This window comes from Ctenocephalides felis, unplaced genomic scaffold (genome assembly GCF_003426905.1).
Source record: "Ctenocephalides felis isolate EL2017-DRISC unplaced genomic scaffold, ASM342690v1 CF-g0.4_SCAFFOLD_01170, whole genome shotgun sequence".
NCBI lineage: Eukaryota > Metazoa > Arthropoda > Insecta > Siphonaptera > Pulicidae > Ctenocephalides > Ctenocephalides felis.
Genome location: NW_020537324.1, coordinates 17,457,166 through 17,469,989, shown reverse-complemented (window position 1 = coordinate 17,469,989; position 12,824 = coordinate 17,457,166). Strand labels below are relative to the sequence as shown.

Here is a 12,824-nt window from a genome sequence, read left to right as displayed (position 1 = left end):
CAATTAATTTTTCGTGGTGCAATTCCCATTTTTGTGGTGCAAAAACGACTTTCAAAATAGTGTTGACTGACCCATTTAAAATTCTAACAATATCAGCAAGCATGCTATCAGCACCAATTCTTTGATTTTGTTGATCAGTAGATGTTCTTGGTCGTCTTTGATGTGGTTTCTCTCCAACGTGCTCTCGACCTTCTTTGAACAATTTGTGCCAATCAAAAACACTTGCCCTTGATATTAACTCTTCACTAAAGGTCTTTTGCAACTTATTTAAAACCTTTAAAATGAGCAGCGGCATCCGAGAGAAAAGGGATAATTTTTTTCTTTGTTCAACAGAAGCGTAACTTCTACACCAATAAACCAATTGGCGTCAAATTTATCACAGATGACAATAAAAGTGCTACTAACTTTTAAATTGAAAAAAAAAACATTTTTCCGAATCTACAATCCTGGAAGGTTCAAATTGAAAAGTCTTACCCATATTTTTATACAGTATTTTATACAGTAGTAAACCTGTATATACATATGCATATACAATCATTTATCTCAAAATCCAATAATATATATTTGCTTGTGTAAATACGAAATACTGCCACTAAATTGACGCCAATCAGCAATTTCAGCAATCTGATAAATATTTATAGAAATCGAAACCACTTTCAGATGGTGAGTTTTATGTGTTCTCAAATGTGGATATATTACAATTTTTATTATTAAATTTTGGTGAACTTTTCGTATTCGATTGCAACATATAATTGCATAGTAGATACTAATTTGTACCTGGTTGGTTTTAAAAACTTGGCATTTCTTAGACAGTATCGTTACTGAAATTCAAATTGAACATTTGTGCCTCACCATACCCTATATGTATTAGTACAAATTTTATCTCTATGATCCAGAAAGGATAAACTAATATCAAACATTTTGTCATATCTACAATGCAGATATCAGAGATTTTATAATCAAAATATATTCTGTGTAATCTATAAGATGGCTTTAAATGATCTTTTGACAAGATAAACTTATAAAGTCTATTATAAGGCTCAACAACTTTAACAACTAGATACATAAAAATTTTATTTAATTTGAACCTTTGGCTTTAAACAATGTTTTCTAAAATGTTTCACACTGAGACTCTGCAACTGGAAATATCGTAGTGTAATATCACAAACAAACAGTTATGAAAAGTGCATGTTTGCATGCAAGCTTTTGCTTTTAGTTTTGTAAAGCTAACAAGACGAAAAAAATATTTGCGGAAAGATGCGATGTTCTGCTTGTTTCTGTTTACTTTTTCGCACTGGCTGATTCAATTTATTTCGTGTTGCATACTTTTAGTTTGTATTGGATAAATGAAGCAAAATCCATAAACAATAACAAGAAACTAATTTGAAAAATTATCATCAATTTTAGTGTCTGTCCAATATATAATATTTTCGCGAAAATTAAGTATTCTTTGTGAAAAGAATAATATTTTTTGTCAGAAGAGATGAAAAAATAGTATTGATATTTCTATAAATAATTATCAAAGTTTGTTGTCAAAATTAATAATTTGAGTAAATATATTATTTATCGGGAAGTTTCATTATTAATTTATAATGAAGCAAATTTCATCGTGTATTTTAGTTGTAAAACAATGTTTCTTAAAATTTGTAATCATTAAAGTTACAGAACAATTGTAAGTCACAAATGTTCTTTAATTTAAGTAATTGGCCTGCTGAAATATATGTATGTTTAGTATTCAATTTTGCTCAATATTTCTGATGAAATTAAATTAAAGTTTTCCCATAAGATCTATAAATAACTCGATTTAAACAGTCGCGTGGTAAAGTAGCAGAGAAAATTGCATAACTATCATTAATATTTAGAAATATATTACAGCAGCTTTATATAGCCCCTAATTTATCTGCAATTTTAGAGAATGGAATTGAAAAACAGCAAAACAAATTGCATTCATCAATATAAATTACCCTTCGCCTTGTGACTTTAACCTTAATGTTATCGATTTTCTGGAAACTTGATTTACTCAATCTTGAATATTTGTGGTTTCTTTTACCTGGAAATTTAATTTATTGCTTCAAAACTGTAAATTTGATTGATTTGTTTTGTTCTGCCTAATAATAATTAAATAATTTGATAACCATCACAAACCGATGCAAGTGATTGTTTTGTTATGTTTTAAATTTCCTAGAAAAAATAGTAACAAATAAAATAAACAAAAGTAATATACGTATCAATATTGAATTATTGTATGAAAAAATAACTGCACATAAATATATATATATATATCATAAACTACAAATTTACAAGTAATAAATAATAAAATTATCATTTGCTCATTAGATATTTATGTGCCATACTCACGGTGTTTACTAACTTACTTTTACCCTTTTTTGTGCCAATTGTATCAATGTCAAAAACTATTGAAGTAAAATATGTTATACACTGATAATGTCATATAAACTTGGACGGAGTACAATACCCTACCTAGGGTAATATACTCAAGTAATTAAATGTATTGTACATTTTTGCCTGTCAAAAAAAAACTTTGCCATTACTTATGTCTACATTAGATGTTATAATTACCCTACTGTATCATAACTTTTTTTACATTTTCTGAGAATATAGTCTTCATGATCATCAGAATGGCAACCTATGTACATATCTGTAGACATAAATACTTCAGCGAAGTTTGTCTTGCCTATAAAAATATTTTCAGTCGTAATTACTTTAAATATATAAAGAAGTACCTTAAGTATATAAAAAACACCACGACATCTTTGGATTTTTTATTTGTTTTCTTTATTATAATTATTTACGAGGTTTGGCCAATAGCAAATCAGCATTTGTAGCTTAATCCGTCATAGTTTAAAATTTGAAAATTATTTAATGTTACAATGAGTAAAAATTATTTTATACATTATGCATTATATACGCTGATTTCAATTATACCTTCAAAGTAATAAAATTTATAAATTGGCTTAATTGAATTTTGTATTTTTGTGCATGTAACAGACGGTTTTTCATTGAAAACTTTAACATGTTTAATTATTTATCTCGAACAGTTCAATTATCTGACTAAAATTTCTGTGTCTATTATCCTTTCTTGGCCAATATTTAAAACCTTTCTTGACTAATTTTTTACCATTAACGATAGTATTGTACATTTTATTTATTACTAATTGTTGTATAATATAGATATATTAGAGTACATTAAATTAGTTATGTTAATTTCGACGTACATGTATTTTGAATTTCATTAAAAACGAAAATTATTTAAGTTTTCAAAATTAGCTTTATTGAACTTTGATATATTCAAGCTTTTAACAACCAATTTTCAAGTAAAAACTCTTGAACATATTTAATTTTCCGCCCAAAAAAAGTTTAGAAATTCTTTTATAAATTTCGAAAATTCATTTCCCCCTTTTCCAGGTCGTGGCAGCACTTTGTTACTTGGCCGCCTTCACCGCATCCAGCTTAGACTACATGGAGCATCAAAGTATCGTCGAAGTAGGGTCCACGATCGACGGACTTAAGTTCAGCACTTGCAAACCGCTCAGGTAATATATCGACACGAAGGATACTAATACACAAAGTTCTGGGGACAAGATATATTAAATATTTAATATCTTACAGATGGGATCTCGTGACACAGGCTGTAGAAATGCTTATACTGGCAATCGGGATACATCTGAGCTATGCGAGCAGAAATGCGGACACTCAATTTCAGGTACGTTCGCTCATATTGATTTTAAAAACGCTTACGGATAAATTCAAAGGAATAAGTTCGTGTATGACGTTTGCCGTCGATGTAATATTTTGTGTTCTCTACGTCTGTATAAATATTTGAAAAGCGTTCTATAAGCAATATCAGAAGTAAACATGGGCACTATATGAATTTATGCAAGACGTATACGAGAATTTATTTGATGAAATTTTATTGATATTTATATGGAGTGAGTTATTTTTTCAGTCTATGATTACTTTAAACTCTTTCAGAATTTATAAACTAGCAATGAAATTGATTATAAACAACGCTTGGCTTTCTACAGAAAAACGTTTATTTAATGCTTACAAGGAGAATCTCATTGTCAGGTTAATACAGCTACATTACTCAACCGGTGCAAAATATAAATCCCATGGGTACATCTTTTACAGAGATTATAACCCTGACCTGGTATTTTGATAAAAATATTTATCAGCAGAATTTGAATAACTATTTAATTAATTTATCTCTTTGAATTTTGTTAATTATTTTTATTTATTCGAAAACTAAACAACGGTGCTCACAACCAAAAAAATAAGTCAAGAAAGAAAATACTTTTGTTAAGGATTTTCAAACAATGCCGTTTATCTCCCAATAGCAACTTTGTGAGAACAAGGTGATGACTGGTTCATATCTTTTAACTTTCAAATATTATTGGTGAAATATTCTATACTCTACTTTTTTTCTAACTATCGGTGGTGGATCTTTTTACCCAACGATGTTATATTTTGATAAATGATCTAGTAATAATTTCATCTTATATCAAAACATGAATTATGACTTCTATAAGTTTTGTCTTAGTATGTGCTACTTTCAAATAATGATAGTTTAAGTGTTTATATGGGAAAGTCTCTATTTAACACGTATTATTTAAGCAAGTATAAATCTTTTCATTTCAAAATACAAGTGAAAGGGGCACTGGGGGCGCATATATGTCATTTATTCCAATTATTTAATTTTGTTCTGTATGAGTGCTAACGGTCACTTTATACCTCCATTTTTCGTATTTCCTGGTCAAAGAATGAAAAGCTTATGGTGAATGCACCAGCTGAGAGCATCGGTGTGGCCCAGCCTAAAGGATGGATGAATAGTGACTTTTTTGCAATAACTAAGAATATTGGTGCAGACATTTCAGAGTGTGGAGATGGCTAAATATGTGATCTATGCAGGTTATTTTGAAATGTCCGGTACTAGGTGCCACTGATTAAATTCATATTTTTTGATACCAAAGTTTCATTGGTGGTATTAATTATTTTTTAACAAAGATTGCGGTTTTGTTAATTTAGTTTGATTTCTAATTTTGTTATCTAACATAAATCATAATTTAATAAACATTTTGTAAAATATTTTTTGATTTATTTATAAATAACGCCAGATACATCTATAGGGACTTCCTCCTATAGGTGTATCTGGCGACGAGTTAATTGTACATTGCGAAAGTAATAAATAATAATAATAATAATGTATTACTATTATAATATATCAAATATTTACTTTCACAGTTTCCTTCATTCAAGGGTGCCCATAAAAAAATAACGTGGGTATATTAACATCGCGTTACCTTCCCATGTGCGCGCAATAACCATAACGAGATTCTCGCAAGTGAAATAATACTTTGCCTTATTTGAGAACGACTCACATTTTCTTATTACTATGAAATCCTTAAAATACACATTGTCGTTCCCAAAAAAAATGTTAAAGGTGACGTGTCTCGCATAATGTAATGTTTGCTGTATATACGCAAGTTAAATAGAAAATGCACCCCAGTGTGTTATTTATAATTGCTTGAGGGGATACAGAGCATCTTCAGAAGACATTGTTTAGATATAAAATCGAGGTATATATATTAAGATTTAGATGTTGTGATTTTGTTGAATAAATTTTGAGAGTATTTTAACGTTTTTTGATATTTTATAGATCATGTTCTAATTCTAATGTAAAGTTCATTTTACTTCCAATATACTTATCATAAAATTCTGTTATATAAGCTTTCAAGTTTAAAAATGCTAGAAACAAAATTATTGTCATAAAATTTCAGCAATTTTTTGCTTTAAATGAAAAAAAAAACGTGTATTAGATGTTTTGGATTGATTTTTGCTTATCTGTGATGCAATATAAAAAATAAATGATCTAATTTTTATCTACTTTGGTTTCAATATGTTTTTGCCTGACCATAAATTGTACAAAATCGCCGGAAAATAAATAATGGATTGCCTATATTTTTATTTGGTCAATTAAAATAAATATTTACATCTTTTCCAAATTCATTATATATAGTTTATGAATGTTACAAAATGAGGTACCAATTTATATTTTGCAATCAAACTATACTGTTTATATGGACTACTGCGTTCATCAATTTCACATGTATTGTTTGAGACAAGTAATTAATCTCTAATTGGCAACTTTTTTTTTATTTATTGTTTTGGATTTATATATAGTCAATCATAATAAATGTCGACAAATTTAAAAATCATAAAAAATATATACGTTTCTACCGATATTTACGAATGTTACAGCCGATTTGTTTTTTGCGACCAAACTATACTATTTTAAAGATATCTTATTTAGTAATAGTTATTTATTGAATATATTTGATAAAACATGGATTTTTGTTTGATTTTAATGCAATATGCCCTTGTTTGGCCGAAATGTAAAATAACAGTACATAAACAAGTTGCATCGACCGCATCATTTTATTTTTTTAACTTTCTCGGCGTTTTGAAGGTTTCTGAACTTTTTGGCATCTCTCAGAAAAAATGAATGTGTGTGTGTATGTATGTATGGATACAATTTTTCGTCCACGTTTTCGGCGCACGGATCAACCGATTTAAATGGTTCAAAAAACATTCGATTCCTATTGATAGGGAGATGTGCTGATTAGTTTTTGGCAAAGGCAAGTCCAGCAGTTACGGAGATAAAGAGCAAAGAGTGCGGAAGCTGAATGTGTACGGAGCTGAATGTGCAAAAAATGACAGTTTTTGAGAGAACTAAGCTAAGTGATTCAAAAAACTTTCTGCTTGTCTTAATAAAATAATTGATTTTGGAAAAAAAATTGTTTCAACTTTGCAATTCAGTTTATATAATTCTTATAATTATTAGACAATGTTACAATATTTAAAATAATCTATTTGAAAACTTTCAGTATTCCTCGATCATTTCGTTAGGGTATGGGAAGTTCCAGCAATTTGCCTTAAGGCACGATGCCATACACCCCACTAGTTTCAATTTAGCTTTTATCGATGGTTTCAGATTTATATATGTTTAATGAAAATAAATATTTGCATTTGATGCATACAGATATTCATGAATGCGCAAGTAATTTTTTTTGCGACTGAATTTTACTATTTTTCTGGACTACATTATTCATCAATTATACGATCTCTGCTTAAATTTGGTCAGAATATGGACAATGCTTGATCCAATTATGGATAGCTTTCAATTCAAAATGCTCTTGTCTGGTCGTAATTTCTACAAAATCACAGGACCATAAATAATTTTATAAATTCATACTGATACAAATGAAAATTACAAAACGTTACTATCGATTTGTAGAGACTACTGGGTTCATCATTTTCAATCGTTCAATTCAATTCAATTGGACATCGCAATAAAATGATCTCTACTTATCTCTGGAGCAATATATCGAAAATAATTGATCAAATTCTGATTTTTATCTGCCTTCAATTTAATCCCTCTTTGTGTCTGACCGCAATTTCCATAAAATCGCTAGACTGTTATAAATAAGTCGCATGGACCGCGCCAATTTTGCTCCTGTGAGATATCGCCTTTGTTTGGCGCGGGTCAACGGAGCAACAACTGGCTCTAGGCGAAACTTCTCCTGACAATAGGAATTTATGTCATCCCTTGCGGTGTATAAATACTATCAGAACGGGTATTAAATAAAAATTTATTGGTTTCACTATAGCACAATATAGATGGCAACTTGTGTTTTGCATCATAAGGATTCATTCTTCAAATTTCAATTGGATTTTATGTAGTTAGCGTTCTAACGTGCTGGCCTTACATAAATAAAACCTTTTATTTCATTAAATTGAAAATGTGAAATAAAAACGTAAAAATGAATAATGAGTAAAATGTATAAAATATTAAACGGATTTAATATCAGTTAAAGGTATAACTATGTGATCTGTGGTAAAATATTACATTACTTAAATTTGCAAAACAAACATTACAAAAGAGTCTTAAATATCAAACAAAAAGGTTTACAATATTTAGAATGCATATCTGTTGGTTTTAGAACGAGTAGTTTGAATGCATTATTTTATTTTATAGTACATATATTTGTGTGTATTAAAAACGTTCGTAATTTGTATTTGTAAGTAGAATGGTGTATTCTTAAGATTTTAAGAAAATAAATTTAACTCTACACGAGGATATTATTTTTATAAAAAAAAAATCTTTTTGGTCAAGTAGTAAGAATCCTATCATCCTTAATTAAATTTTAACATTATTTTTACTAGATAATAGTTATATTATTTTTCTCGTATTCTTAGCGTCTATGCACATTAAGTGATTTATATGATTGTTTCTGCATCTGAAATTCTATTTTATAAAGAAAGTGCATGATATTACATTTAATTTCGAATTGATCTAGTTTTATTATTTCTACATCTCCCAGTCATTACTAATTGAATGTTTTTTAGATCATTCAAATCGGATGCTCCGTCCTCTCAAAAACTCGATTTCTATTTTCTGCACTCTTTGCTCTTTATCTACGTAACTGCTCGACCTGCCTTTGTCAAAAACTAATCAGCACATCTCCCTATCAATAGTCATCGAATTTTTTTTCGAACCATTCAAATCGGTTGATCTGTGCGCCCGAAAACGTGACTAGAAATATGTATCCATACATACATACACACATACACACACACATCCATTTTTCTCTGAGGTATGCCAAAATGTTCAGAAACCTTCAAAACGTCGAGAAATGTAAAAAATTTCAATTTCGATTTTCGGCCCGTTACAATAACTTACCCAACTTACCCAAATTAAGATTAAATTTTATGTCTTACGTGAATTATATATTTGATTTCCACTATGAAAAATAAGTGCAGAATTATTAAATAACTATTTGTTATTATATATTTAATATTATCACTTTTTTTAAATTTATTCAAATTTAAATTTAAATTTAAAAATATTATAAAGATGTCTTGTAAAGTTTTTAGAAAAAGATTAAATAAGCAGGCTATCAATATTTTATTTCTAAACAATTTAGATTCATATTATGAAGTAACTATTATAAATATACAATAGTTACTTTGTAGTTAATAAAATAAAAATGTAGTTTTATAATATATATTATATTATAAAACTACAAATATACTAATTATATTCTAATAAAATTAATAATATTATTTTATACTTGCGTCTTTTATACTTGACTGTAATTTACTAATTGCATCTTTAGTTAATTAATTTTCCTTAGAATTCGTGTTACAAAATGTTATAAAACCGTGTTCCTGAGATGTTTTCATTTTTGACTTGCCACAAGCTTTATAATTTAAAAAAAAAAATCATTCCTCATGTACGCGAAGAAAAACTTTTATAATATATAACATTATATATTCTCGGAGTGTTCAAGCAGTAGCAGAGAAAATATAATTAAATAAAGTAAAGTTTTCACGAGCATCTTTTTTTTACTTTACATACTTCACCTGATAGTATGAAATCGTTTAATCTCACTTAATTATTCCGAGGGTTAAAATTTCATTGCCATCTTGTATTCATAATTCACTGAAGTTTGATAACAGGCCATTGCCCCATTCATAAACTTGGAAGTTTTTGTCGAAAATATCTGAAGTGCCGATTTTGGGTGTTCATTTTGGGATGGCAATCGAGGACTTCGTTCATACTAATAAAGCACAACTTTTTGTATTCAAAGTTACAAAATTTATGAAGGAAAGGTTTGATTCTTGTAGCTTTAGGCAAATGCAAAAATATTCTTAATTTTTTTGTAGAAATTTATGATATATGAATCTTATGGCAAAAAATAGGTTATAATATAAATGAATAAATTAATTAATAGTATTCATATAATCTGGATAAACAGAGTTTTATTTGAAAATCTTATAATATCAAGAGGCTCTACCTTGTATTTACTCAACTGATGAATTTTGTTGTTTTACAATTCCCAATTGCCATTTACAACTGAATTTTTGTTATCTTGCATGGAAAACAAAAAATTAAATGTTTAAGCAACAGTTACTCATATTTATTATATAATACGCAGTGCTACGCTAATTTTCATGTATTGTATCCAAAATTTCCATTATTACATGACGATTATAGTGTCAAGTTTGGCAGATAATGTAGTATAAAATTATTATTCACTGGCCACTATTTAATATTATTAATTTTGGTTTATTATTTATTAAATTGCTAGCTTTCTTGTGATTTAGTTAGAGCTCTGTGATCTCAATCAAAAAATGCCAGATTTGACACTCGCCTCGGAAAGCTTGATGTCAAGCAGCAGTGACACCTGTTCTCACTTGGAAATATAGATAGTAATATGATTCCTACTGTCTTTTCCTGCATTGACAAAAAAATTGGCAGTATTGCCGAAATTTTAATAGTAAATGCATAACCTAGAGATAGGACAACCATTTGGGTTGACATCTATAAAAAGCCACATCAATTCAGAAGTTAGGATCATTAGACTCGTTAAGTTCTGATAGATATTAAAATACTATTTATAAAATAATAAATAAATTCGCAGCCCGTCTTTTAAAATAGCATTTATTTATTTTGACAATATATGTAGACTATCGTATTAACCATTGAGTAACTATAGAAGTACTAAGAAAGTTACTACTAAGAAAGTATTTACAATTCATATTGGTTAAATTCAAATCTGCAATCATAACAATTATTTAATATATTTCCACATCACAGATCCACAAAATAAAAATAAAATGTCTCTATTCCATGTGCGGGATATGTTTTCCAATGTAGTTTTTACCGCTAAACACGATTCTAAAGTCAAAATGGCAAAAAATTGGCAAAAAATAAAGAACAACAAAGACAAAATCTCCAATCTAGTAATTCTTCTGCATAATAATCAAAATCTTATAATTTCTGTCTTTTTCTGGCCCCTTCTACCCGAAATGAGTTTCAGTTAAATGATCTATTAGGTTTTTTTGTATAATTCGACAGTAATTTGTAAAAAATATTTTTTCCCGTGCCCCTGGGTAATCTGCTGCCATGTTTGCAATTTGAATATCAAAAAATACTGCTATATACTACAAATAAAACTTAATAGATCATCTAAGTGAATATTCAATAGTCATTTAAGGCAAAAAGGGCCAGAAAACGACGAAAATTATAAGATTTTAAATATCATGCAGAAAAGTTACTAGTACGGAAATTTAGTCTTTTTTTCAATTATTTGCCCTTTTTTATTTTGTTTTATTATACAGAGCAAACTACACACAACACATTAAGCTACTTAAATAGGTAAATTTGACTTCCCAGATATTATATGGTTTTGGTGCAGTAAATTATTGCAGGTTCTTCTTTTAAGTCACTTTGGCGGTAAAGGCTTAGGCGGTAAAGAACAACAAAGACAAAATCTCCAATCTAGTAATTTTTCTGTATAATAATCAAAATCTTATAATTTCTGTCGTTTTCTGGCCCCTTCTACCCAAAATGAGTTTCAGTTAAATGATCTATTAGGTTTTTTGTATAATTCGGCAGTAATTTGCAAGAATATTTTTATTCCTTGCCCCTAGGTAATCTGCTGCCATGTTTGCAATTGGAATATAAAAACTAGCTGTAAGTGGAATTCTGTCTTAAGGCAATTAGGGCCATCGTGCCTTAAGGCAAATTGCTGGAACTTCCCGTACCAAAAATTATTATTTTTTCAAAAACGAATAACATTTTTGAAAAAAATTTACTTCGAAAAAAATAGATTTTTGAGAAACTATAAAATTTGACAAAAAATTACTTTTTTTTAAAAAAAAAAATTTTATTTGAAAAAAAAAAAATTTTTTTTGAGAAAATTTTTTTTTTTTTAAAACAATAAAATTTTTGAAAAAAAATGTTTTCTTCATTTGACATATTTTGGAAATTCTGAACTTTTTTTCAAAGCAATCGCACTGCTTGAACTGCATAGAGACGAAATGTCAAAGCTCGCAAGTGCCGCGCCGCCGTCTAACGCATAAGCATTGGTACGGAACCCATAGAAATGTAAAAAAAAATTATAAATTTTTGTTAAAATCTCTATAAAATATCTGATAATTTGATGTGCATATGTCTAATGATCATTTTTAACCGCCGAATGGCATTTTTTTTTACTTTTTCATTAGATCTCCGAAACCGCTAGACCTGCCTTCATGAAAATTTGATCAAATCTACATCTTGTCAATACAAGTAAATATTTTTTGAATTTTTCAAATCGGACGCTCCGTTCTCTTAAAAACTGAGTTACCGTTTTCGGCACTTTTTGCCCCGTATCTTCGGAACGGCTAGACCTGCCTTCGCCAAAAACTATCAGCACGTCTCCTTATCAATACGAATCGAATGTTTTTTGAATTATTCAGATCGGTTGATCGGTGTTCCCGAATCGTCGACGAAAATTTGTATCCGCAACATACATACACACACGTACATACATACACACACACATACACACACACATACACACACATACACACACACATACACAACACACACACACACATACATCCATTTTTCTAAGGTATGCCAAAATGTTCAGAAACCTCTGAAACGTAAAGATATATAAAAATTTTCATTTTCGATTTTTTTGCGATTACTATAACTTGCCCTACGGGAAGTTAAAAATACGGTATATACTACAAATAAATCTTAATAGATTTTTAAGTTAATACTCAATAGTCATTTAAGGTAAAAAGGGCCAGGGAACGACAAAAATCATAAGATTTTAGGTATCATGCAGAAGAATTACCAGTATGGAAATTTTGTCTTATTTTTCAATTATTTGCTTTTGTTGTTTTGTTTTATTTTACATAGCAAATTATACACACAGACATTAAGCTATACTTAAATAGGTAAATTC

General features: G+C 28.8%; 1 protein-coding gene across 1 annotated transcript in view; it reads left to right on the top strand.

Annotated features, from left to right (window-relative positions):
• Positions 1-12,824, top strand: part of LOC113366928 (probable G-protein coupled receptor 158) — a 156,657-nt gene that overhangs the window by 52,899 nt on the left and 90,934 nt on the right. Inside the window, 2 exon segments of the mRNA XM_026608570.1 lie at positions 3,427-3,554; positions 3,631-3,724. Of these exon segments, the coding sequence (XP_026464355.1) occupies positions 3,427-3,554; positions 3,631-3,724 (222 nt within the window).